This window comes from Anomalospiza imberbis, chromosome 1 (genome assembly GCF_031753505.1).
Source record: "Anomalospiza imberbis isolate Cuckoo-Finch-1a 21T00152 chromosome 1, ASM3175350v1, whole genome shotgun sequence".
Classification (NCBI taxonomy): Eukaryota; Metazoa; Chordata; class Aves; order Passeriformes; family Viduidae; genus Anomalospiza; species Anomalospiza imberbis.
This window is the reverse complement of record NC_089681.1, coordinates 118,024,371-118,050,456: the sequence shown is the minus strand read 5'-3', so window position 1 is coordinate 118,050,456 and position 26,086 is coordinate 118,024,371. Positions and strand designations below refer to the sequence as shown.

At 40.7% G+C, this 26,086-nt stretch overlaps 1 protein-coding gene and 1 long non-coding RNA gene across 7 annotated transcripts in view; both read left to right on the top strand.

Moving 5' to 3' along the window:
- Positions 1 to 7,399: 7,399 nt before the first annotated feature.
- On the top strand, positions 7,400 to 15,965 carry LOC137484324 (uncharacterized). Of its 2 annotated transcripts, XR_011004831.1 has the most exons (3): positions 7,400 to 8,679; positions 14,385 to 14,830; positions 15,100 to 15,965. It is a non-coding gene; the product is annotated as an uncharacterized lncRNA (long non-coding RNA). The 2 variants fall into 2 exon arrangements; XR_011004830.1 differs by lacking the exon at positions 7,400 to 8,679 and having other exon boundaries at positions 12,637 to 14,830.
- Positions 15,966 to 16,663: 698 nt separating this feature from the next.
- CREB5 (cAMP responsive element binding protein 5) overlaps positions 16,664 to 26,086 on the top strand; it is a 258,154-nt gene continuing 248,731 nt past the window's right edge. The window contains exons 1-2 of one of the 5 annotated variants that reach the window (XR_011004819.1): positions 16,664 to 16,821; positions 17,781 to 17,867. Coding sequence is in view for 1 of the 5 variants with exons in the window: in XM_068208031.1 (XP_068064132.1) it covers positions 17,865 to 17,867 (3 nt within the window). In the remaining 4 variants the exon portion in view is untranslated. The remainder of the gene's footprint in view (positions 16,822 to 17,780; positions 17,868 to 26,086) is intronic. The other 4 variants (XM_068208031.1, XM_068208039.1, XM_068208057.1 and 1 more) reach the window with 4 other exon arrangements.

The following is a 26,086-nucleotide window of genomic DNA, read 5'->3' as shown; positions in this document are numbered from 1 at the left end:
AATATTTAATGTAGTGCATGACTTTGCAATGTATTTATAAGGTGAGCTGACCTCAAAAGTTTCCTTAACTACATATAAGAGTAACACCTTTTATCTCATTGGAGTTTAAGGAGAGCTCATTGATTCAGAATATTTTTAAAGTGTACATAAACAGTTTTCAGGTATTACATCTTGGCCTGAATGTAGGGTGTTACAAAATCAAGCATAACTTTAAGCAGGCCTATTTTTTTAATAATAAAAATATGTTTAAATAGGAAAAAATATTAGCTGCTATAAAGTAGCAACTGTTATCCGTCCTGCTAGAATTGTTTTAAAATGCATCAGTTTTATAGGTTATTTTGGCTCATGTAAATTAAAATTTATCAGGCTGGCTGAGGCAGGTGATGCCAACGGCCTATGTCTTTCTGTCCAAGGGACTAAAGATCTGCTAGTTAGACAGTGAGTTTGGAGTGGGTATTTCAAGTTTGGATTCTGATCAAGCTGAAGGCCTTAGACAGAGAGACTATTTATTGCCTTGGCCAGGAAAATAAGAAGGCATTGTGGAGGCTGACAGACTAGCCATGAAACGAATTCCCTTGACTCCAGAGCCCACCTTCTCAGCAGGGAGTGGATGACCAGGCTGGAAACCAAGCCACATCTTCATTTGAAGGAAGAAGGTATGCTCTGTGAGAGTCCTGGAGGCTTATGGAAGCAGGTAGGTGTAGAGCCAACCTGCGTGCCATTTCTGTGACTGTGTCTCATCTCTTCTCCCTGTTCCTTCTGCCAGCCAAACTCATGCTCATCATCTTCTTTTTCCTTCAGCTGCCAGGAGCATCCTAGGCAGTGGGTGATGCAGCAGCAGCCAGAGGCTTGCCCAGGTCCTTGTGAAACAAGGAGAAGAGGCATGAGAGGAGAGGAGAGGAGAGGAGAGGAGAGGAGAGGAGAGGAGAGGAGAGGAGAGGAGAGGAGAGGAGAGGAGAGGAGAGGAGAGGAGAGGAGAGGAGAGGAGAGGAGAGGAGAGGAGAGGAGAGGAGAGGAGAGGAGAGGAGAGGAGAGGAGAGGAGAGGAGAAATGTATGGGTCATGGAAAAATCTACCACCAGCTCTATATGTCTCTTACGTATGCAAACCAGCACTGGTAACACTAACACAGCTCAGTCACATTTGTTCTTGTGAAGCTTTAATCACCTTTTACACTGCTCATGCAACAGCAGGTAAGTAAATAACCAAAAGGAAGCAATTCAAGACCAGCAGTTCAACAACCTCCCATGTCTTCTCTGAGCAGCATTATCAGTTGGGCCTTTGTCCTGGGAGCCATATTTCCTTGGGAAAAGCCAAGAAGAATGTTATGTCTGGACAAAATACTGCTTTTCTTTGCTGACATTTCTCTTTAAAGAAAAGGTGTTTCGAAGAAAAGCTAAGCTCAGAATATCAAGCCTGCCTCAAATGGATGTGTCACTTTTATTGGAATTCTAATTAAACATAGACTCATAAAAAAGAATACCCTCCCAATTTAAATATGGCTAGGTCTCATGTCGATATGATTCCAAAACTTATGATGACAGATTAATAACTAGACTGAAAGTCTGCCATAACCTGGTAGGATAAAGCTAATCCAAATCGACTATATGCCATGATTTAATGACACAAAGTTATTGAAAAGTACAAGAATAATTAAGTGGAAATATAATGGAGGAAGCATTTTTCTGAGCGCTGGCACTGTGGACAGAGCCTGCCACCTGACATGGTTGGTTAGAATAGCAGGTCTGGAGTAGTAATACACATTTATGTTACTTTTTAAAGAAACTGTGGCTCAAGTAGTCCATCAGTAAAAATTCATTCTGAAAAAATAATGACAGCATTGGCAGTTATAAAACAGAGGTGCTTTGTTTTACTGGGTGACACTAATTACAGGTAAGAGCTCTATAAACACAGTCCTTTGTTCTCTGGAAACTGGACAACATACAATAAAACTCTCACATAAAAAAAAAGTCATCCATAAATAAACAGAAAATAACTGCATCTTAACAGAACACTGATAAGAAAATAAGTTAGGAGAACTTAAGCTTAATTTTGAGGCTTTGTTTTTTTCTTTCAACAAAGCTATTGAAAAGGTCTTTGGAATACCTCCATTTGGGTCTTTCAGTTGTGACACTTACATGCAAGGCTGAGCTGTGCACTGATCCAAGCTAGTCAGCTTCATAAACTTGTTATTTTGGTCCAAATCTCTGTGTCTGCTTAAAACTGCCTACAGGAGCTTTGTCTAATGATGACCAATATTAGAGACAGCAGAGTCCTATCAGCGTTACGTTCTGTCTAAGCCAGTGAATGCTAGTAAGAGGCTGAATTCAGCTTATATTTTCAGTTTACACTCAGCTTTACAAGACAGAGCTAGGATCCTTGCACAAGGATCCTGTACTCCCCCATGCAGACATTACAGCTTCATTAATGCTACCTGGATTTGCCTGCCTTGTGTTTTCCACTGCACAGAGGAGATGTGAGATGAGATGTCACTTTCTAAGGTTGTAGTGAAAGTGGCCAAGTATAGGTGTCTATTGATAGAGTGAGATCAGACTGCTAGTAACAGATTCATTAATAGCAAGTATTACATAAACTGCAGGTGAAATTCATCTCCACTATCCTGTATGTCTGAAACCTACATGAAGCTCACCTGTGCTATTTGTCCAGAGTTCTCTGTACTTGGTGGAGGGAGTAGTGCTATTCCAGAGGATGAATTACCATGGAGTATGCCTGAAGCATGGTAGGTACGACACACTTTGCCAATGCTTTACACACTATTTACGACATCTAGCCTTAATATATTTCAGACACTTCAGTGCAAACAGTATTTTAAGTATTTCCATACTGAGTATTAATGCAGAACAAACTAAAATGTAGAGATGTTCTGTTTCACAATTAGGAATATGCATTCTGTACAGGTGAAGTATGTTTGGGATGGGTGAGAGAAATGCATGCAGCAGAAGTTAGGGTGGTGTATGTGGCTACTTTGACAGGTGCTGAGGCACTACAGTGCTCAGAGCAGGCTGGACTGTGCCTGGGAGGCCAATGTTCCACCGCCTGAATGCAGAGTGATGGAACAGGTACGATGTCCCTGTTCATCCTTGAAAGCCTGAATTCAAATAATTTCTTACCATTTCTGCAGAAGGGCTAACTCCAAGTCACTTTGAAACACCTTCCTCCATCAGATCCACCTCTCATTTCACTGCAGTTTGGAAATCCATCTGCAGATCTCTGTGATGGTGGAGACGAAGAAGCAAGCAGTGAGCTCTTTGGATGTGATGAATTTTTAAGGTGTGAAGAAAGGCGGCTGTGGGCTCTGTTTATGGGATTTTTTCAGACTGCCTCAGGGCACAGTTTATCAAGGATGGTTTTCATATGCCTTTTTATTCCAAATCCCATCCTTTAGGCCAGACTATATTTTAACAATCTGGGAAAAGCTATTGCAACTGTTCTTTTGTAACCAGCTTGAGCTCCAGCGGTGTGAATGTTTTCACGAGTCGTACCGGCCGCCAGCCACAAATTCGGTAAAGCACAATTGCTTGGCTGGCACGACGGTAGAACCTGCTTTCCTGCAGCTCCTCCTGCCTGCGTCCGCGTGGAAGCCGCTCGGGGAGCTGTCCCCGGGCGCTGCCCGCAGCCGAGGCGCTGCGGGCGGAGGCGGAGCGGGGCCGTGCCGGGAGCGCGGAGCGGCTGCGGCAGCAGAGGGAGCTCTGCGATGGGGAATGGGCCGGGCAGAGCCCGGCAGAGCGCCGCAGCTCCGCTCTCCTCCCGGCCTCGGGGAAAGCGAGCCCTGCGGAGAGCCCACCCCTGCCGAGCAGTCGTGGGCAGCGTTGGGATCCTTTAGGCGCCGAGGGGCAGTATGGCCAGCCGTCCTGGCCGTCCCCAGACCGCGGCATCAGCGCGACTTCAGCTCTTTCTCGGAGTTGGACTCTGCAGAAAGGCTGCCCAGAGATGGCATTTGTGTGGAAATATTGGCTGTGGGACATCAGAGCCAGAGCAGATGGGCCATAGGCAGCGTGGGCATGGAAAAGCAACGGGGTGTGCATGGCAGCTGATCCACCCCGCGCGTTGTGAAAGGCCGAGGGGCAGGAATCACAATTGCAGGAATACAGCTGGAAGCTTGAGTGCTTTCCTGGGATCAGAAAATATTGAGATGAAGTATTAAATAAATCAGTTAAAAACCCCAAGTGCATTCCGTATGGGTTTTCATGCATTGTGATCGCTGTACTTAAATGACCAGGTATACCTCTCATTTCAGCAGACACTTTACTAAATTTTCAAGTAATATTTAATTGATATTTAGTTTCTTTTAAACTACTTGCTGCAGAGTGATAACAAAAATTTAGGACAGCTTCTTTTCAAAACAGAACCAAACGAGGTAGGTTACTCTTAGAAAAGCTGAAAAAACTTAAATATTGGGATCTAAGCAGCTTGCAAAAAGTGTGCTAGTTGTAGCTTTGTAACATGGACATAAACATGAAGTTTTATGTGCCTTTCTTATATTACCAAGTAGTATATTTTAAAACTCTAGTTTGCCCTGGAGTTGTGAAAAACATTAAATATGTTGCCAATTGGAAATGGGACTGTTCACTTTAAGTGTCACCTGTAAAATAAAAATTAAATAGAAAATCAAACTGAAAAGAGAAATTAATTAAATTGAAATAAGCCCAAGTGAATAAGTGCAATATCTGACTCAAATGAAAAAACATAGGTCAAGAGCTTGTTTGCTAGAGACTTTTTGTCCTCCCTACATAGCTTTTTGTCCGACATTTCTAAATGGCATAAATACTTACAAGTTCTGGGTATTTTCAATTACTATTGTTAGACAGAAAACCAGCTTCAGTTTCTTCAAACCTTATTTCATTGAATGTGTCTGAGTCATAGGAAAAGTCATTCCATCATGTCTAGAAACTGTTTTTACTCAGAGCACTTGTCAGGAAAGAAAATAAACAAGTATTAGTTCCTGCCACCATTCATTTTAGAACAGTTACAACCAATATAATTAGGTCTCAGATTTTTTTTTTTTAAGGTCTGAATGAAAAGATATAAGATTATATATGTCAGTTGCTGAACATTTGGCATGAACAGCTTTTCCAACACTTGCTCTGGTTATTATAAGGTTTGAGTTGTAAATGACTGCATTCAGCAGCAAACCTGTCAGGTTGGAGAGCTTTTCATTAAATGTTTGATCTAGAAATTTTTAATCAGTGCACAAATAAAACAAATTATTAAAGCTCTACATCAGCTGCAGTATGTGTAATTGGGATGAACGGGGTGATGTAACTGGTGGGGAACAGCACAAGCATTCTTGACAGAAGGCCTGGAGCTACAGAACTTGTTACCACTGGAGATGAAACAGAGCCTAAGTCTTAACCTGTATCTTGAAAATGGTAAGATGCACCTATTAAAGACATTCCCAAATAACCTGGTGATAAATCATGTACCTTGCAGAGCTTTGTTGGAGAAGCTGGGGAGGGATCGCCTTCTAGAATATCTTGTGTTTGTGTGGGGATGGAGTGTTTACTGAAAGCACATGAGATTTTATTTATAAAAGGAAAAATAAACATTTTATATTAAGCTTTTTTACTGCTGTTCTCTGTCTTAAGTGAAGGATCTTTAGGAAATTATCTAATGTAAACTATTTCGTGATTTTAATACATTAATCGGGGTAGTAGTTGTAACTGCTGAAATCAATGGACTTGCTATGTCTTTGGTAGTTGAGATGTTAGAACAAGTTATACCAATATTTTAGCTTAAAAACAGGAGGTTTTTTATCTTGTCTGGTTAATGAAATTTCTGAAAATACTAGCAATGAGTTGTTGCAAGTAGACTAACAATGAAAAAGGCAGTTAATTTAGATTAAAAGCCAACACCACATAACAATCAGATACATTTTTAGGGTGGTTTTGTTTAACATTTATATCTAGACTAAGACACAAAATTGCTAGTTTTTGTTTCCTGTCTTTGAAGAGTCAGACTCAGGGCTGAAGTCTTACCCCCATCCAAATCACTAGAATTTTTACTGCTCTTTTCAGGGGAGCCACAGCTTTGCTTTAAACTGTTAAAACTGGCAGCATCAAGGGATCCCAGCAATCTGTGTATCACAGGGGTTACTGTTGGATTTGTGCTGGCATGCCCGTGGAAACCTTTGAATGTTTTCGTTTTCAATCCCAGATATAGCAGAGGTAGAAAAACTTGAGCTCTGCTTCTGATTCAGAGCCTCATAAGTCTGAAACAAGAGGAAGAGAAATATGTCTTGAAATTGCAGGATCTGTCATGGTTAAACACAGCCCTTGTGACAAAAACTCAGTGCAGAAACTAGATCTGGCTCTTGGTCTCTGGACACACACATTGGCTAATGCTCACCACATGGGAAGGCACCAAAGGTAAATGAAAGCAATTTTTGGTCAATTTAATTTTGTCCCACATTTTAATTCTGTACAGCTGCCAGTCTTTGGTGGTGTCTCTCTGCAGGATGAGGGACCTGGGGATGTTGGAGCACCAGCCACGAGGACAGGAATGGTGCTGTTTTTAGGTGTCTTTGGAAAAATATGTCTTTAGTGCTCTGTAGGATAAGGGGATTAAAAGGTTTTATTAATTAGTTTGATGGAAGCTGGTTTGGCTGTGGCTCCCTAGGCCACAGGCAGTTCCATGTACAGCTGGGCAGCCTCAGTTGGCTCTGCAGCTCCCAGCCCTGACAGAGGTGTTGGGTTTCCCTCCCATTGTGTCCTTCTGGACCAGTGAAGGGACAGAAAATGTGAGTAATAAAATTTGCCATCATCTTTAATTTTTACTCCCACTGTACCTTTAAAATAAAGTGTTTATTTCATTATTTTTTCCTTGTATTTTTTTTTTTTAATTTATGCCTTGCCTTTTGAACAGCAATTTATATCCTGTGTGCCTTATCTCAGGTAAGATAAAAATAGTGGCTTCACTCCATCAGTGTAATCAGTTGTGTTAATATCTCTGATTGTAGGCTTGGCTCGGAGTTTGCATTACCCCATACAGGCTGTGTCTGTGCAGGTACAGTCTATAGATACCTTTAAAAACTACCACATGTTTAAAAAAATCCGGATGATGAGACAGTAGTTTTTAACAGATATTTTAGAACAAAAAAATTCAATGTTTTCCTTCAGATTACAACTTCACGCTTGAAATTGGACAACTTAGTGTATTTTGTCTCATTTCTCTAGAACTTGCTAAGCACACTCTGACAGAGTACAAGGCAGTGCTCATAGACACTGAGAAAAGTTCCCAGTTACAGAGAGAAAATAATCGTGTTTCTCTGTATGGTAAACAAGAATATTATTAGATGCTAGAATTTGCTGCCTTTGAAGAAGGTTGACTTTGGTACAGCCAAGTCAATGGGGATAATAATATCCCCATTGCCTCTCATCAGTTTATTTCTTCTCTGATTCCCTCCCCACGTACTACATCTCATACTTTGCCAGGCTATTTTCTGCTCCACTTGCACGATGAATGCTTCCAAAAGAAATTAAACTCATTAGAACGTGCTTAGCTCCTTGTTTCAAAGTTACTTTTTCTATTCTAGAAACAATAATCAGCAGCAGAGTTCTAGACAAACTTTCTCTTTATTATTTCATTCCTGAGGCATGGACAACCTTAGCATTTTTCTGTGCTTGTATTTTAGTAGCTCACAACATTTCACCATCTCTGATCATCATACCTGCTGTTCCCTGTATGTCTTCCCCAGTGGGGAAAAGCTGGGATGTAAACACCAAGTCAGCAATTCATAGTAAAACTTGTATGAGAATTGCCACATCTAGGATTTCAGCAAAAGTTTTTTTTCCCCCCTTGCACTTCCAGCAGGCTTTTTGCCATCTCTTAGGGCTTTCTGCAAACAAACTGATATCTCAATCAGTTGTGATTACCTTCTTTTATTCTACTCCCCTGCAAACAAATAAGCTGTTACATTTCTTTTTTTTTACCTAGGTATTTTTGTTAAAGAGAGCCAGCCCTATCACTGTCTGGCCATTTGATTTCCATTCTAGTCCTGTGATCTTTACAGCACTGTTTATTTCATGCTACCTTGTGCTGAGCGTCATCGGATCTTCTGGCAAGGGCTGTGTCGTTTTTCTTTCCTGACATTAGCTATTTATCTTCGCTACTGAAACAATACTTGAAACCCTTTAGAGGTACAGCTTCAGAAAAACAAGTTCTTCCTTCTTCCACGATGCAGCTTTATTTCCTAAAGGCGTTTCTAGTAAACCTTGCTGTAGCTGAATGATTTTTAGTGGTGCTGTTTGCTTAAAAGACCTAGGTAATCCATCCTGGATATAGAAGTGCATTCATCTTTTCTAGCAGCAGAGACTATGAAAAGCTGTTTTATTTCCCATTCTGATTTCTCTTCAAGCTTGGATATGTCCATTCCAGCTATACAAGTGGTGACAATGGGTACTCTCTGTCTGGTTTGTATGGTGGTTATTAAGGTAAAATTGAAGTTAAGTGGGATTTTTTTTGAGATAGAAGGATGATATTTATTTCTATGCTTCTCTATTACTTCCTCATATAGACCCCCACCCATCCATGCTTCCTTGTAATTTTTTGACAGGGCCTTGTGAGACTTTTATTCCATGGATTCACTTTTATTCTTATGCTTACAACTGAGATATATAACTTTCAGCAGAAGGAATTAATTTACTGTCTCGTTCGGCATCAGGTAAGTCTTAATTTAAATTTCCTGTTTATTTACATAACATGGTAATTTGGTGGCTAGCACTGCTATTAGCTAAAGTTAAGCTATGTCTGATTAAGGGTCTTATTTATGCCTTTGTGTAATATGCAAGAAGAACCCCTCCTTGAAAATTTCACTACATTTCATGGACCTTGCACTTTAGAAGATTTTAAAATTTGTTTGCCTTGAACATTGCAAATGTAACTGTCACATGCAGTGTGTAGCTTGATCTGTGAGGGGAGGGGAAGGAGAAGGGGAAATCAGGTCCAAAATGTGTACCATGTCTTTTGTCCTACTTCTCAATTTACTGCTGCTTTCATTTGTCATTTCTTCTTTTTCATACTACTATGCTGAGGATGGAGACAAATTTAATGCATTGCAAAATAAAATAAATTACCTGCAAATATTTACCTGTCTTATTTTTTGGCATTATCATCTAAGATTAATTACTGTCTCCATTTCAAAAGTGAAAATATTTGAATGCTTCTCCCTTTTAAACAAGGAAGAAAACATGCAAAAAATTTTGCATAATTAAAAAGTGAATAATTCAGAAAGAGATTAAATTAAAATCAATGTATTTTTTAATACCAAGTATTGAACATGCTTCAAAAATCTAATCTGGAACTCACCTCCATACCAATACAAGTCATATAAATGTTTCCTCTAGGAATAACTAGGAGAAGCATTAATCCCCGAGTCTCAAGTCTCCAAAATATTTGCAAACTACTTGAAGTATTTTGCTGTAATTTTTTTTCCAATGTAGTAATACATTGGACCTTGTTACACTTTAATAATTGATTACAGACATGGGATGAAATGTTGTCCCCACTGAATCCATGGGAGTTTTCCTTCTGACTTCAGTGAAGCCAGGATTTTACCCATGGAGTTACATCAGTAAAACACAACAATCATGATTCTGTACTTCAGCTAAAATAAAATCCAGGGCATATTCTCTGTTACAAGAATGAAAGCAAAGCTGTACCCTTTCTAAAAAAGGTTTTGTGCATCTATACAATTTTGACTAAGTGAATGTTTTTGCACCTGTTGGGTTAAAAGCAATAAAAAGTAAACCTGCTGTCATTGTTTTGGAATGTGTATTTAATTTTATAACACATACCACAGTAGCTTATCCTAAATGAAAAAATTGCAAGTTTAAATTTTTTTTTTGTACACAAGTAATATAATCTCTAAGTCACATGTGAAAGTACCATGTAATTTATACAGTCATGATGTCAGCAGTATATTATGTAAGTTCTTAATGGCAGATAAGGTTTAGTAATGCAGACTGATTTTTGTTTTACTTAATGTGACTTTTGCTAATTTTCCTCTCGAAAAAAAGGTTTTTCAATCCTTGGGTCACCATGGCTTTTTATTTCTTCCTGATTGCGCTGTTATTTACATGTGTCTAAACAAAATCATGCTAAAAAAATTACTGACTTTCCTGACTGATGTTTGTGTGAAATGCTGGCAGTGCTGCATGGCAGCAAACACTTTACTTCTCTTGCTGCAATATCACAATTACAAATTTCGTGACTACATGGGAACTGCTGGGATTATCCCTCATCACCTCCTTCTCAGTTTTTCAGCTAGAAAATAAGGCAAAATTTTGATTTGCCCTGCAAAGCCTATCGAAGCAGACTATGTAGAGAACAGTAGGAGTGGTTATAAATCCACAAACTGTGGGAATCTCCATTACAATCCCTCTTCAGCCCTCATCTGTGGGCTAGAAAACGAGTTCACACTGCTGCCACAGAGTACCTGCACATTCTCATGCTAAGTATTTTCTCTCATTCTGTTTTCAGCAGCAAAACCAATGAAGTGAGTAATGTGAAGGTACAAATGAGATATCCTTATAGCACTTTTAAAGAAGAAGGAACACCTCTGTATCTCTGACATTCATGACATCACCAAGAAGAGAACCAGTACAAGACAGTCTGTTAAAAAAAAACCCTACACTTAAAAACTGTCTGTAAGATCTCTTTGTCACATAGCCCCATTATTTTTATCTGTAATGTTATTTGATTCCATTAATAATCAGAGATTTGACCAAATGAGAAGATAAGAATTTGTATTTTTTTCTTCTTGTTTAAATACGGTTTCTAAATTAGGCTCTCAGAAACATACAAAGATGTTACATCTTTCAACTCCTTTTTTTTTTTAAACCTCATTCCGTTCTAAGACTAAAATAACAACAGCCCACCAACTAAAAAAACAACAATCCAATAAACTAAAACCAACTAAAATCCAGTCAGAGGCCAAAAATCTACCTAAACCTCCATACGTGTATAACTGGAGCTATAATACCTAAAAATTGTTTGTCAAATCAGTCTTCCATATAATGCACTAAACAATTAAATTATTACTAGGAGTATTCCAACAAGCACAGCATTAAAAATGGTAAAATAAATAAAAAAGAAGTCACACAGGATCTCTGTGGAAGAAAAATAATTTTGAGTAATTTTGTTACCTCATCCCTAAAGACCATGAAATAATGGTGTCTGAGTACGAGGGAAACAAACTGTTCTTTGAATTGTTGTGAGTGTAGAAGGAAATACAGAGTCTCTCTTTTTGGTGTCCTGGAACAGAACACATGGCACACAGCTACAATGAAGAGATCATTCAGGTATCTGGGACCTGACCTGCTTGGAGAACCATTGTGTACCATTGTCCACAAGACATGAGGAGTTAAATGGCATTGTGTATCAAAGAATATGTATGCCTTGAACAGGCATCAAGAACAAATGTACACTGAAATCAGCAGGAGAGGAGGTTGGTCAAACTGTGCTTCCTGACATGCTGGCATCACTCATAAATGGAGTAGAAGAAATGATGAAAAAAGAGGAAACAATTCTCTCTCTTGCAGTTCTGGGCCTTGTGTGCATCCTAACTATTGTCACCAGGTTGAGCAGGCCAGCACACTTTTCTGCATGAATGAGCTTCCATTTGGGTCTTTTCCATGGGAAGGGTGGTGCTTCTCCATTATTCTGCTCATTCTTTTTATGTGGCACAAGCATGACCTACAGCCACCCTTTACCAAGAGAATGGAGAAACATGGAATAAAACTGATTTTAGGTAACTTAAGAAGAGTGAAAAGCCATCATTTAAGTGTTGCTTAAAGCTCAGTTAGATGCACCCAATAACACATCTTAAACGCTTAAAAGCCTGTGGGTCTAGCACAAGCCTCCTTCCACCAGCTAGCTCTGTGGCTTCTCAGTAGCTAACTCACATTGATTTTGTCCTCCAGACACTTAGCAGTCCCGTTCAGACAGGGGAGTGTGGAGTTAAGTGATTTGATGCTTCACAAACAGCCTTCCAGGAAGTGGAAAAGAAATGGCCAATTTCTGGGCTCTGGCTTCTGCAGCATAGATGAGGTGTAACATGGAGAGCTCCTGCTTGGCTCATCCAACTTCAAGTCACTTTGCCTTTGCCGATAAACTTTAGCAAAGAGAACATGAATTCCCTCTTATATCCATTTTCAGTACTCACATAGTCTTGTAAAAATCGGGAGGTACTGATCAGCATCTTTATTTCCAGAAGGGATAGAACTGTGGCAATTAGTACTGTTATGGGAGAAAATGTGCTCTCATATAAATCCGTATTATCGATGTATGTAGAAACTTCCCCTTGCAAAACATTTTTCTGCTTTGCCTGTACTCCTGCTGAGATCTGGCTCCCTATTTTTGTCACCTGCTTAAAACACAAATGTCATTAAGAAAAAGCAAGGCCCTCAGATGAATAGGTGAGGTGATGTACGTAGAGCACAGAAATGCAGATGTGACTTGCTTGGCATCCCACAGGACTGTTTCACATCCCTGTGATGTATCACACTTCCTTTCCTCTCCAGTCCACTTGAGAAATGATACAGTTGAACAGGAACAGTGCTTACCATTTACATTTCAGCTAATATAACTTTTTTTTTTTTTTTTTTTTTTTTTTAATGTTTGATACTACTTAACTTCTGGTTAACTCTACTTACTCACCAGTTTCTGTCTCAGCTTTAAGACTAATCTGGTACTTCCTAGTAAGATCCTGAAACCATAGAGAATACTTGGTTCCCTTCGCTGATATCACATTCAGTCTGTTACTAAAATAAAGAGATGTGAGGTCTGAACAAAGATGTAATAATTAAGAAATCGAGCATTTAATAAAAAACACCAGAATTACATTTGTTCAGGATATCACTAGGATTATCATATATTAAATAGCATAATTTGTACCTCCTTTTAAAATACATTTTACTATCACCATGAATTAAAGTATATGTTAAGATCTAGAAATCAATTTTTCCTCTTACCATTTTATTTCTTAGGCTTCACTTCTGTGTAACTAGTGCTGAATTACTTTCTTGTGGATAGTTTCACATGATAAATGGAGAGATCTGAAGTTTTAGTAGCATATAAGGAGGTGAATAAATTACTGTTCGATTAGACTAAAAGATATTGCTGCAAAGTACTTGTAACAAGATAATTGCAAGTGCCAGAGCTGAGAGTAGCGCTCAACACTGGCAGCAGCTTAGTTAAACATGTGGTTAATGATGTTATAGGAAGAATGGGTATGTAAAATATTCAACTCTACCAGCAGTAAATACTCATTTTATGTGACAGCAATAGGGACTTGCTGAGACTGATATTTGACATACAAAACTCCTATAATTATTTTAATATCTTTACTTCCCAACAATTTTAATGATATGACAAAGATTTTTAGGTGTTTGCTGAAACAGCACTACTGTCATTTACTATCAGTCAAACAAAATGTCATTCTAACTCATTTCACTTCAAATGTCTGAGTAGCTTTAATACCCATTAAACTACATAAATTGTTGTAAAGAGTGTGTTATTTTCAGGTTTTATACTTACAGACTAAAACTGACAAAGACCTATATGTTAAACATTTGTTGGAACATACAATACAGAAAAGTATATAAGCTGGGATTTTGCAATAAGAAGAAAGCAGTTTTATAAATGCCTGAGCATAAAAATAGAAAAGCAGTGTATGACTTTGTACCTTTAAATTAGTTTATGAAAAACAGGTAGTGCCTCATGGAGTTGATTGTTCAGTACTTTTCATTACAAGTTTCTTCAATCTCTTAAAAACATTGCCAAGTTTTGAACTATTCAGTATGGAGTTTTCCTGCCCTAGGCAGGAGTATTTTGGAAAGCTGCTTCCAAAATTCAATCACTCCTGAACAATATTCTATAAAAAGGAAGTTTCCTTGCCTAACATTAACCCATATTTCACAAGCTGGTGTTTCTTGTTTGGTGTGTTTTGTTTTGGGTTTTTGGTTTTTTTTTTTAACATACAGTGCTTTTTGAGCAGGAACCTGAAGTTCTGCAGAATGATAATTTTGTTCTTCCAGGAGGTGCCTTTGATTAGCCTCTAAGATTTGCTCAAATTTGTCCCCCGTATTGAGCATGTTCTCAAGTTACGGCTTGTCAGCTGAGCTGTGGTAACTGACTCTGTGTACATTCCTCATTTGCCGAGTGGAATATGCTAATTCAAACCACCTTTAGAGGAGTTCATATTAAAGAGCTGCTCTTCACAGTGACAGCACACAAGCAGACATCAGCTCAACTTGAAAGCAGCAACTTTGCAGGCAGAGGAGTGTCTCTTTTACTATCAACATCCCACAGTTTAAATCAAGAAAGAACTTGGCAATTACATTTTCTCAATGTCCCTTCTCTGCTCAGTGTTCTCAGGCTGAAGGCATCAACACATTTTCTTCTCTGTGAACTGCTCAACCACCAGGGATTAAAGTGAGCATAGAACAAAACAAAGCTGCATCTCAGTGCTCCTTTTCACATCCCCATTCAGAGATCAGAGTGGTCAGCCACAGAACAGAGAGAAGGTTGGTAACAGGCAAAAGAAATACAGAAATAGAGAAGTAAAGAGCTGGAAGAGGGAGGAGAGCAAAAGGATCTGAGGGTGGCAACTGATATAGAAGTTGGGCATGGGAGAAAGCAATCATACGTGACACATATTGCAGTAGATTTCAACATCAGAGCAACCGTTGACATTATCCTATACTCATTCTCCCCCCCAGGACTCCAACTCATTTCAAGAGTCTTTCCTCGGGCCCTGAGACTCATATCAGGAACCCAAAACTTCTCTGGCTCTGCTGTCAGTGAAAACCAAGGTAACCACCTGTCAAAGCATTTGTCACCACTCTCTGTGGGTCAGACACACAAAAACTGCTGCCACAAGCTGCCTGTCTCTTTAAGTGGTAGAGATCTGTCCAAATATATGTGTGGCAAGTAAAGATATTGATCTGAAAAAAGTGGTAGTCCTGTTCATCTTGCTTTTAGGATCTTTTTTTCCATAACTGAGTCTTACTACAGAGGTTGCTAGCGGATTTGGGCCCTGTTATCCTTGACTGGCACCTGAATTTTGCATTGCCATTTACAGTTTGGTCTCACTGAGAAAACTGGAGGAAAACCTCACTGCAATCCCAGGAAAACCCATCGATCAGCTACAGTGCCAGCTGCATGTCTGTGAGAAGTGTGAGTACATAAATTGTACAATGAAACCTCAATGAGAGATGCAGAGCTGTTTCCTGCACTTAAATGTTTTTGTCATGGCCTTAAAAATGGCTGTGTTTGTGTATGCTAAAACCCTTCCTGTGAGACAGAAATAACTGCAATTATTAATTTAGTCATCTGTGTAGTTTATAATTCCAGGACATTTAGAGGTAAGGCACTTTGCACTCGATATACAATTTCCAAAGATAACACCTGACAAAACGAAGGCTTACAGTGACAGCATCATTGAGCTTTATCCTAAGGAGTTAAATGAGTTCAAAACCTATCATCAGTCACTGATAGGATTTGCTTCTATCTGCTTAAATCCTGCATAAAGTGCCAGTGAATTGTTAAAAGCTGACGATGATAATTAGACAGCCTAATATAAACCTGTGAAATAATGGTATTATTAGGAGTAAAGTGCTGTATTATTGCCATTTGTAAAGTAGTTTCCAATTTTGGCAGTACGTGTTGTATTACCCTCTCCTCTCTTAATGGAATATCAGAGAAAAACCAAACTGAGCAAGCCATTGCAGATTCTGAGACCCTCAAAACACTGAGCTTTCCTCATGAGACATTCCAGGCTTAGGTGCTAAAACACTGCATCAGAATTAAGTCATACCTCCTGGCATGAATCAGATGCTAAATCCAGTTCAATCGTGTATCTTTGATACAAATCCCTCCTGGATAACTGCAGTATGGAGTAAGATGCCAAAGGAACCTCTAGACCCAGGTGCTAGAGGCGCTGCTGAGGAGCATTAGGCTGAGAGTAAAAAAAAAAAACAGAAAAGGAGGCACTGAAGTAGTTACAGGGTTGAACAGTAACTTTGTCACCCGCAAGCGTCCCAGACGACGACTCAGAGACACTGCCAACTAGATGCAGAATGTTTAAGTGTTCAAAAAGCAATGAGACACTCGATTCTCTCAGTTAAGATTCTTTGTGACTGCGCTGCTCCAGCGCCACTGGGTTCCGCCGCGGCATCAAAGCCTGCCAGGCGGACGCCGGGCACACCTGAGCAGGTGGACAGCGGCGCACCCTCGAAGGGCTGCAGCTCGAGACGGAGCTTTCCCTCCCTTCTCGGGCACCGCGCTACTCCTTAAACACTTTCTAGATGAAGAAACTCAAGCAAACCAAAATACTCGAAAGAGTTCGGGGCTGCAGGACCCGAGTCCCAGCTGAGCGCGGGCCTCCCCTGCGGCTGTCACTCAGCAGAGGCTCCGCGCCTGCCGGAGCTCGGCACGCACAGGCGACCGGTTTCCCCTGGCAGCCCCCGCCCGGCCCGGCTGCGTCCCTTCCCGCCCGGGCACCGGTGCCGGAGCCCGCGGCTGCCCGGGACGCGGGGGGCGGGCCGCCGCTTCCAGGCTGACTCACCCCCGCTCCGCCCCGATCCCGCGGGGGCGGGACCGCCCAAGGCCGCGCCCCCGCCCCGCGCTCCCGGCCGCCCCCCCCGCCCGGCACGGACCGCAATGATTTAGAAGTTCAGGAATCCCACGTGACGTCACGGAGGGTGATGTAATGCTTCTCTAAATAGAACGTATTGTAACCGTCCCTCAGTCCAACGTGGTTCCTCCGGCCGCGCTGCCGGTCCCGTCCCCGCCGCGCCGGGCGGTAAGTTCCTAAAAATACGGGGCTGCCCCGGGAAGGCGCCCGGCGCGGCGCGCGGCGCACCCCGCAGCGCACCCCGCACGGAGCCGAGCGCAGCAGCGCAGCAGCGCCGGGTGCGCGGCTGGGGAAGGGGCAGTCTGCGGATGCAGGGGCTCTTCCCTCCGCCACCGCATCTGCTCCGGAGGCGGCAGCGCCGGTCTCCGTCGCGGGCGCGGGGTCCCGCCGCTCCCGCGTCCCCGCCGTGCTCGGGGAGAGGGGCGTGAGCGACCCCGCGTCCCGCGGAGGGCAGGGTAGGGCAGAGCGGCGGGGGCGGCAGCGCATGGTCGCCGAGACGCGGGGAAGCCGGGCTCCCCGTCCGCACTTCAGGGAGTTTGGCAAGTCTGCGCGCTGCTTCCCGGGACGGGATGGGATAGGATGGGATGGGACGGGATGAGAAGGGGCGGCTGCCACGGAGCGCAAGCAGCACCCCGCTGGTGCTGCCCCGAGCGGAGCGACCGCGGAGTCCCCGCGCCCGCGGCGGGCTGGACGGTTCCAGCCTCAGCGTAACCCGGCGGCACCCGGCGGTGACAGCTCGGCGGCGCGCTGCCCCGCCATCCTCTCTCCCCGCCGCCCCCAAAACTTCAGGATAAGTTTCGCGGCGGCGGCCGTGCTTCCCAACGAGTCGGGAGCAGCCGGCGGTGGCCGCGGAGCGGTGCGCGGGGTGGTGCGCGGCCGCTTTCCCCGTGAGACACCCCGGGTGCCGGGCTGCTGCCGGCCCTTACGTCATGCTGCGGGCCGGTGCGGGGCTGATGCTCCGCTTCTGATGCCCTCGGGTGCGGGGAGGGGGCGAGTGTTGACAAGGTCCCTTCTCTGCAACCCTCCTCTCCCTTTACAGCCCCTCTACTCCGCTCATCATTCCCCCCGCCGCCAGCTCCACGTCCCCCTGCTACTGTCCTCTCTTACAGGGGTCTCTCTCTCCCCAGCGAAGTTTTCAGGACGATAAGAGCTGCAGGAGTGTAAGGGGAATACTTGCTAAACTCTGCCTCCTCTATTATTTATATCCGAGCATGGTGAGTGATCCTTCATCTCCAGGGCTCAATATAAGCTTTATAATTGGAAAGAGAGAGGTAGTTTCAGAGATGGGGGTAGGAATAAAGGAAAATGAAATGTCCATATGTTGTTTAGTTTTTCTTTTTTTTTCTTTTTCTAAATCCAGACTGATATAAGAAGTGACTTAAGCAGCAAGATTAGAAGATATCCATATATTATCCGTAAGAAACAGTGCTTAGCTAGATGAAATTGAAGCTTGAACAGAAGAATAAAAATTACTGTGAAGCATCTTACTTGGGCTTTTCTTGAGACTGCAGTTTTTTGGAGAAAGATTCACCCGCTGGTGTGCACCAGACTTTCCTTGTCTGGCCATTTGGACAAGCAGCAGTGTGTCAAGGAGCAGTGGTGTAGGAAAGCTTTCTTGTAAGATATGCAGGGATAATCCAGAAACTTGTCTGAAAGAAAATTGAGAGGTAGAAAGTGAGAGCCGAATGCAAAAACGTAGGGTAATTTGTGGGAATTTTGCTGAAGGAGGTATGCTTCCATAAAGGTACCATTTATTTTCAGTATAAAAGTGTACAGTGGTGAAAATCCCCGCTCAGTGTTTTGTAACTTTCATGTGGCGAATGAGGTTGTCGGTATCAAAAGCTGGAAATTCTTAATAAAAAATGGCTAAACTCCTTATTTGTGACTCCTTAATCCTAAAGGGAGCTGTACAGGTCGCAAAGCACTAGGGAAAAGTGTGATTAATGATCAGTGATTAGTGATAAGTGATTAGTGGTTTTATTCAAACTGTTACCTCTGACCAGAAGCACACATCAGAGGATTAACAGGCTCTTTAGATAAATGCTCATTAGTGGAAGGGGGAAAGCAAAGATAATAGGCGTGCACACAGGGACAACTTTCTAGGAAAATCATTCCTGTCTCTAGCATAATAAGCTCCGTTAGCAGAAAGGCTCTTTAATTTAAAAGTTGCTTTTATCTTGTAAATCAAAGATAGATGTAGAAGTTTACTGCGCTATTATAGCCTAAATTTTCCCATATCCACTAGATGTGGATTATCTCAGTAATGATATTTTATTAAAAAAACCCCACACCACAATTGAATCTGTAAGAAACTGAACATTCCCAAGGGCTAAAGCCCTGCATCCCGAGGCATCTGCTCCCAAAGCCTGCTGCTGGCAGCTAAACTAGATGGCGCAGTCCTGTTGTGTGCGAATGTACGCTTCTGGGTTATGAACTTAGCAAGTAGCAGCTTGCTAGGTGTCCTTCAACACTTACAGCGTAGTTGATTCTGTGCTGGGTTGGAGGCTAGACACTACTATGAGTTTGTAGTCACATTTTCCACTTCAGTTAATCTGGGGAGTTAAAGGCTGCTGGAAAAATTAGTCTCATTTACTGAAAGAGATGGTGAGAGAAAGAAGAAGAGAATGAGAGAGGGGCAGATAGCTACGGCCCGGACATAACTCTTGATTGCACTGTTTTGTACTGCTTAAATGAAGTACAGTTCTGATGGCCCTAATTAATGAAGCCTGAAAGCTCTTGGGAGTTTTTCCCCCAGCTATAACTGGCAAAGTGAGTCTTTTTCTTTTTTTTTTTAAGTAAGTCAGTAAAAAGAAGGAACAGTTGTTGTGGTGGTTAACAAAACAACTTGGACCTGACTGTGCTTTACAGATTATGGTAAGGAGCCTGTTTTTATCATAACTAACCAGGGATTTTTCATTGCTCTTAATTATATATGGCTTGGGAAGAAGTGGTATCTACTGCTGTCGATAGACTTGGGAGTTTCCTTTGTCCCATTAGCTTGCATGGCATTTATGTTTGGTTTCAACTGTGGAGATCATCAAAGTTTCAAAACTTTAAAAGAAACACTTGAGTGAAACAGGAAATAGAAATAATGAACTTATGGCATGAAAAAGAAATGGCTGTAGTCTCCTATTGTTACATCTTTAATTGGAGACTCTTAGGAATAGTCAGGCTAATGTTTAAAATCAAAAAGTTTTGTAATAGCATATAAAAAAGGTAATAAGCGCTGTCTGCCAGTCGTGAATATTGGATGGCACTTTTCCAGGATTTAAAATTGCAATATTTTTAAAAGTTTACACATTTAGAACAAGCGGAAACCTTTTCCCCCTTCCAAAACACCCATTTATAGTTCAGCTTCAATTTATCACACTTCTCTTCTGCTAATTTAACCCAGGGAATGTAAGGGAAAAGAAATCATGTATATACATTTAAAGAGAAGATAGAAGCAAGATTGTACATGTAATTTTATTTATATCACCACTTAGCAGAATGACTTACACAGATAAAGAGTAATAGGTGCTTTTTAAATTTGATATTCACTTCCTCGTGCTGAGAATCTAAAATGTGCAGCAATCACATTTATCCTGTTCACTGCTGAGGAATGTTCTGTAAAAGATCGTTGCTGTGAGAGCTAGAGTTCACTCTGGAGTTGATAAGAGAGGTAATCACCCAGTGCCATCAGAAGGCAGCTCTGACGTACTAAACCTTTCAACTCTGTGTGGGCAGAATCTCTCTGAGCTCAGTAAGTCTTGCAGGATGATTTGGAACTGGGTTATTAACTTGTCTCCTTGTGGCCTCCTCTGAAAACCTGTCTCTGTGCCCCTAATCAGGGTACAAGGTTCTTAAATATTAGAAGAATTTGTACAAGGTTGTTGTTGCTCTTAAAACAATTTCTTTAGTCAAGGACTTTTCCTCTACTCTTTGTCATCCCATGTCTCTAATTTCTGCCTTTAGTTAACTTTCTGGATTTCCTATAAACCTGTTGCTTTGAGGGTTTATACCTATGTATATGTATTATTAACTTTAATTTTAATTCCAGTGATCGTCTCATCTTTCTTATAAACTCTTTATTATGAGAAAACTATTTCAGGACAAGATTTTGCAATAAAAGAAGAACAAGACTGTGTTTACTTCAAACATTTAAAAATTATTATTAAGGACCACGTGATTTATTATTGGAACAAACTGGGCTTTTTTCTCAAGGCCCGTGAACAATGATTTTTCTTGTAACTTATTGCAGAAATACTCTACTCAGTAGACGCAGTTACTGGAAAAGCAGATGTATAAAGCAACAAGTCTTTCAGTTCTGCTTCACAGGTCTAGGTGATTCTTTTGCTTTGATTCTGTTTTGGTAATCTCATGCTAATCAAGTCAATAGGCAGACATATATAACTAAACCAGCCTTTTTGGCTTAATCTTTCATGTGTAAACTTTCATTGATACAAATACATAGGAATCTAAGTGGAAATATTTAAAATACTTAGAGAGTCTGTCAGTCCTAAGTACTAACTTCAGGGCCGATCAGAGAGCTTGGTAGGTCAGTCTGCAATATCTCAAACAATTTCTGTTGATTTGTCCTCTCTTCATGCTGCAAGCTATTCAACCCATTTCCCTTTCCTCCATCCCCACCTACCCTTATTTCTTGGTAAATTATCTCAGCAAATGATAATGCTCCAGAGCTTTTAGGGTTCTAGCCTTAAAAAAGAACTTTTAGGGCTTTTGCATTTCTCTGCCTTGAGAATTGATCAAAGTTGGTCACAAATTTAAAGCAACAGTTTGGAATAAGAACTATGAAAACATGTTTTTTTTCCTCTTAACAAAAGTCATATTACTATGCTAATTTACAATTCTGAAGGTGTAGTATTCTCTGACACAGACAAAACAGTAATCTCAGACAATATGTTATCATGCTGTATTTTAACTTTAGCTACGTTATAGCATTAAGTACAGAAATTAATTTCTGTAGACTTGACATGTAAAAACAAAACAAAATCCTGTTATGGAAATACTTTTTTGTTTTGGTAACATATACAATCAAATGAATTATTTAAATAGTCTCAGGTATACATAACAAGAACAACATAACATACATAGAATAATTGTTTTGGTTATGTGATGAAAGGATTTATTGAAACACATAAGCTCCTGTTTATTTTTACATCTGTGGAGCTCTTGTGTTAGTTTGTGCACTGATTGTTTTGCTCCTATTATGGCTCAGGTTGATGGGGCAACATTGAAACTCTAAAATAATACTTCATCTACTATTTTTCACTAAGGTGTTATTTTAGTCTGTAATTAAAATTACTGAGAGTCAGCATTTCTTTACTAGCTGTTGCATGGGAAATGCAGGTGTTATTTGCCCTTTGAGAGTTAAGAAAGGGTTGGTTGCATTGGTTTGTAGATTTTTAGGTTGTGATATCAAATGCTATTTCATAAACGCAAGGAGATTTTCCAAGGATTTTGCTGAAGGCTGTAGGATTTTCAAAGTAAAACATTGAAAGCTTACAACAATTTCCTTAGCTTAAAAGATGTTTTGCTTTTGGTTCTTGTTTCCGCCTTATACTTTTTTGAGAATTTGTTCAAGAAGTTGGTCCCACGCGCTACTCCAGAATAAATGCCTTGAAACACTGTCACCAGCAGTGTTTGTGTAGGTGTGTGGTTTTAATAATCTCTTCCTTTGAGACAGCTCATGTCACTGTTGTGCCGCCTTTCCATGTAAGGTGATTTGAAGGTGTGGGGTGAAGCCCTGCTTGGTCAGAAGGCTCCACTTTGAGGGTGATAAAAATGGCAACATCTTTAGAAGAAGCCAGAAGGGATGAGATTCAAATTTAATTGGGAAAAAAATACTACAAATCCTCTCTTACCTTTGCCAGTGGATTCTGCTTTTCTTTAGCTCTGAATGTTTTTTATTGCTCTTACTGAGGTACTGATACCTCTGCTGTCTCAGGAATTGGGCATGGTTTGATCTCACCTGGAGCTTTCTACCCCGCATAAACTCTACAAATAGTTTCTACTGCCTTTTTCACCGTTGCAGGGTTTTCTCAAGCAGCTTGCTCTTCTCTCATCGCAGCTTCTTTCCTTCCTAAGGGCCTTGTCTTTGTGTGCCACCACTCACCACACCATTTCAATGCAGTTGAAACGTCTCATTCCAATTTCAGTATGTTTGCGTATTTTAAGGTTTTCTGTCCAGGGATGTACTGAGCTCAAACTAGTCATCTTTAAATACACTGTCTAAAGTTAATACAGAGATATGTAATTCATTTGGCCAGTATTTTCTCATTTAGAGGAAGCTGCCTTTTTTCCTGTTTACTTTGTGGGCTTGTGCCTTTAGTTACTCTCTCATTGCATGTAAGGCAGCATTGTTCATCATAACCCTTTTCTGAGCTGTTTGCAAGTACCCAGAAACTAATTTGTCTTTTCTGGGAAATCAACCTCGACCAGTGGCTCCTAGATCTAACATCTGATTTTTTTCCCCTGCTGGTCTAATGTAAGGAATGCTAGCTAATATGCTCAACGCAGGGGGCTCTGTAGCACAATAAATAGAATCTGAGATTGAATTTGGGATGTATAGAGCAGCTATAACAGTAAGCAATAAATTGAGATGTTAATGTATTGTACTCCCTCTCTCTTTTTTTCATTTTCTGTCTTTTAAATCTTTCAATTCTGGAATGCTGAAAATACTACCTGTAGTGTAATATTATGCCTAAGTAAATGCTCCAAGATATGGGTGATGATGTTAGTAGGTCACTCGGTCATGCACTGATGCTGCAAACCAGCTGCCAGTAATTCAGTCATGGCTGAACTAGTTTGCAGTCATTCCCAGTCCAAACATACCTCTCACTTAACTTTTCAAAAACTTTTATTCAACAGCAATGCTCTGTTCCTAGGTGCAGAGCTTTAAATTATGAATGGCATCAAGTTGCACCAGAAGAGGTTTAGCTTGCATATTAGGAAAAGTTCTTCACCGAAAGGGTTATCAAGCATTGGAATAGGTTACCCAGCAAAATGGTTGAGTCAACATCCCTGGAGGTAATTGTAATTACTAGATGTGTAGATGTGGCAGTTGGGGACATGGTTGTGTAGCAGATTTGGCAGTGTTGGATTAATGGCTCAACTCGATGATCTTAAGAGACTTTTCTAACTTAAACAGTTCCATGATTCTGTAATAGTAAGTCATACCTCCTTAGATACTACTCTGAATTAAATTTAGGCAATTTGTTCGGTTACATCTGCTTTTGGTTCTGGTCAAGTCAGTGAATGAGTTTATCACAATTCTTTTTTAAGTGCCCAGCACGAAATCCAAAGGTGACCTGAGTGTGTGATGGCAAAGAGCTTGGAATTGTGCTTGTCCAGAAATGGCACTGTCTGTGTTAGAAATTTGGGGTTGCCAGTATCTTACTTATAGGAAACTTCTTTTCTCAGGATGGTTGTAAAAAGTAAAAGAGGAGCAATGGAGTAGAAACAGATCATCAATTGCTTTGTTCAGGACTATCTTTTCCTACCTATTTTTTAACTTCATTACTGAATGAATGCTTTAGGAACAAGAAATTTTCATTAAGGGTTTGTTATAATTTCAATCACAACATCAACTTCATTTTTTTATGACTTAAAAAAAGAGCTAATTTTGCTGGTGGTGACTTGGGCAGAGGGGGAATGGCATTTGCATATTTTTCTTAAAGGCTGAAGAGATCAGGATCAACATCTGTAGAGACTTCCATATTTTCTAGAATGTGCAAAATGAGGGAAAAGAAGAGATTCTGTAGTTAAAAACAAGTTAAAGAATTTTCCTTCTTTTCTTACTTCCATATCCTTAAGTGTATCAGTGTAGCACTTTAAAGTTGTTTTATATCTGTTATTAAATAAGGTCAGTGTAAATTTATTTTACCGGATGTGTGACGGAAAAGTATTTTATAAAGGCATTGGGAGAACAAAATGAATGAAGTAAATCTTAAACCACTTTCTACAATTCCTGTACTGCCCTTCCATTCTCCAATGCTAGTAAAGCAGTACATGGACTCAGGCATGAAAATGCATTAAATTTGAGTAATTGATGGTTTATCACAAAAAGTGAGAGAAAGCAGTAATTTAACTATTTTGATGAGAATCTTTAAAAGACAAGCTTCTGTAAATAATTTGCTATGAAAGTAGAAAGGATCAAAGGAGCCATGGGTTTTATGACTGAGTAAGCAGAACTACATTCTTGCGGATTTAAAAATATCATAGTAGAGCCTAATTCTCCACTCACCCTGATACAAATCTGGAGCGACTCTATAGAAATCTGTTGAGTTACCAACTGCAATAATACTCATTGAGAAGAAAATTAGATTCATGGGGTCTATTCTGAACATAGCCTATCAGTTGTGTGCTGTGCAAATCCCATTATTAAAGTAATAGCCTTACATGTCACGTTAAGGACGGCTGTTTCCCCGAGATGAACATGTTTGCAGCTCTCCTCATCTTGTGGCTACTTTCTAAGGGGGCAAGGGGATATTGAGAATACTTATTTTCTGCTCAATTAATATTCTTTCCGTGCACTCTCCTTCCTCTCACGCGCTTTATGTGTGGGTGCGCAGTCTGCACTCTCCATCATCTATCTGTCTGTGTCTCTTTGGCTGTGACAGTCACCACTCTGGCCTCAGGCTTGCACAACATAGATGAAAAGCCCACCAAGCTTTTCAGTTACACATGACAGGATATAATTCTGATCCTAAATATGATGTGCATTTTCACGATTAACGATGCACCTGTGAATTGGAAGTAACACCTTAGACTTCAGTTACATTTTATACATGGAGGTTTTAGGTTTTCTTTTAGTATTTGAAAGAAAAGGCAGTCGAGAGTGAAAGAAGTGAGGAGGCAGTGTGGCTCTGCAGTTTTAATAAACTGGAGTATTTGTCTGCAGCACTGCAGAAAGCAACACTCAGGCCACTTGGGCATCTTGCATAGCTTCCAAGCTAGCCTGAGAGTGGAACAAAGTCTTTGAGAGATGGGGGAAAAATGTCATCACTGCCTGATCTGCTCTGATTTTTTTTTAAACAGCAATAAACAGGGAATTTTGAGTAAAGAAAAACATTGTAAAGAGTGATAAATAGTGTCCAGTATACAACCCACACTTTGCCCAGCCCTAATCATGTACACTTACTTGCTTCCAACTTTCTGCATTTGGCCCAGCATATGTGGGGTCAGCTCTGTTTCTTTTGAAATTGGTATAAATTGCTTGACTTCTCTGAAACTGTGTGGACTGAGGGTATGGCCCATGGTTGATTATTAACAGCACACAAAGGGCATCTTCTGTGTATATTCTTTCGTGAGAGGCTATAACAAATATTTTTAGGCCCTATAACTACTCTGATGTGCCAAGTCTCCGGATCCTTAACAATCCAGAGGTTAATTTATCAAAAAAAAAAAAAAAAGAAAAAAAAAAGAAAAAAAA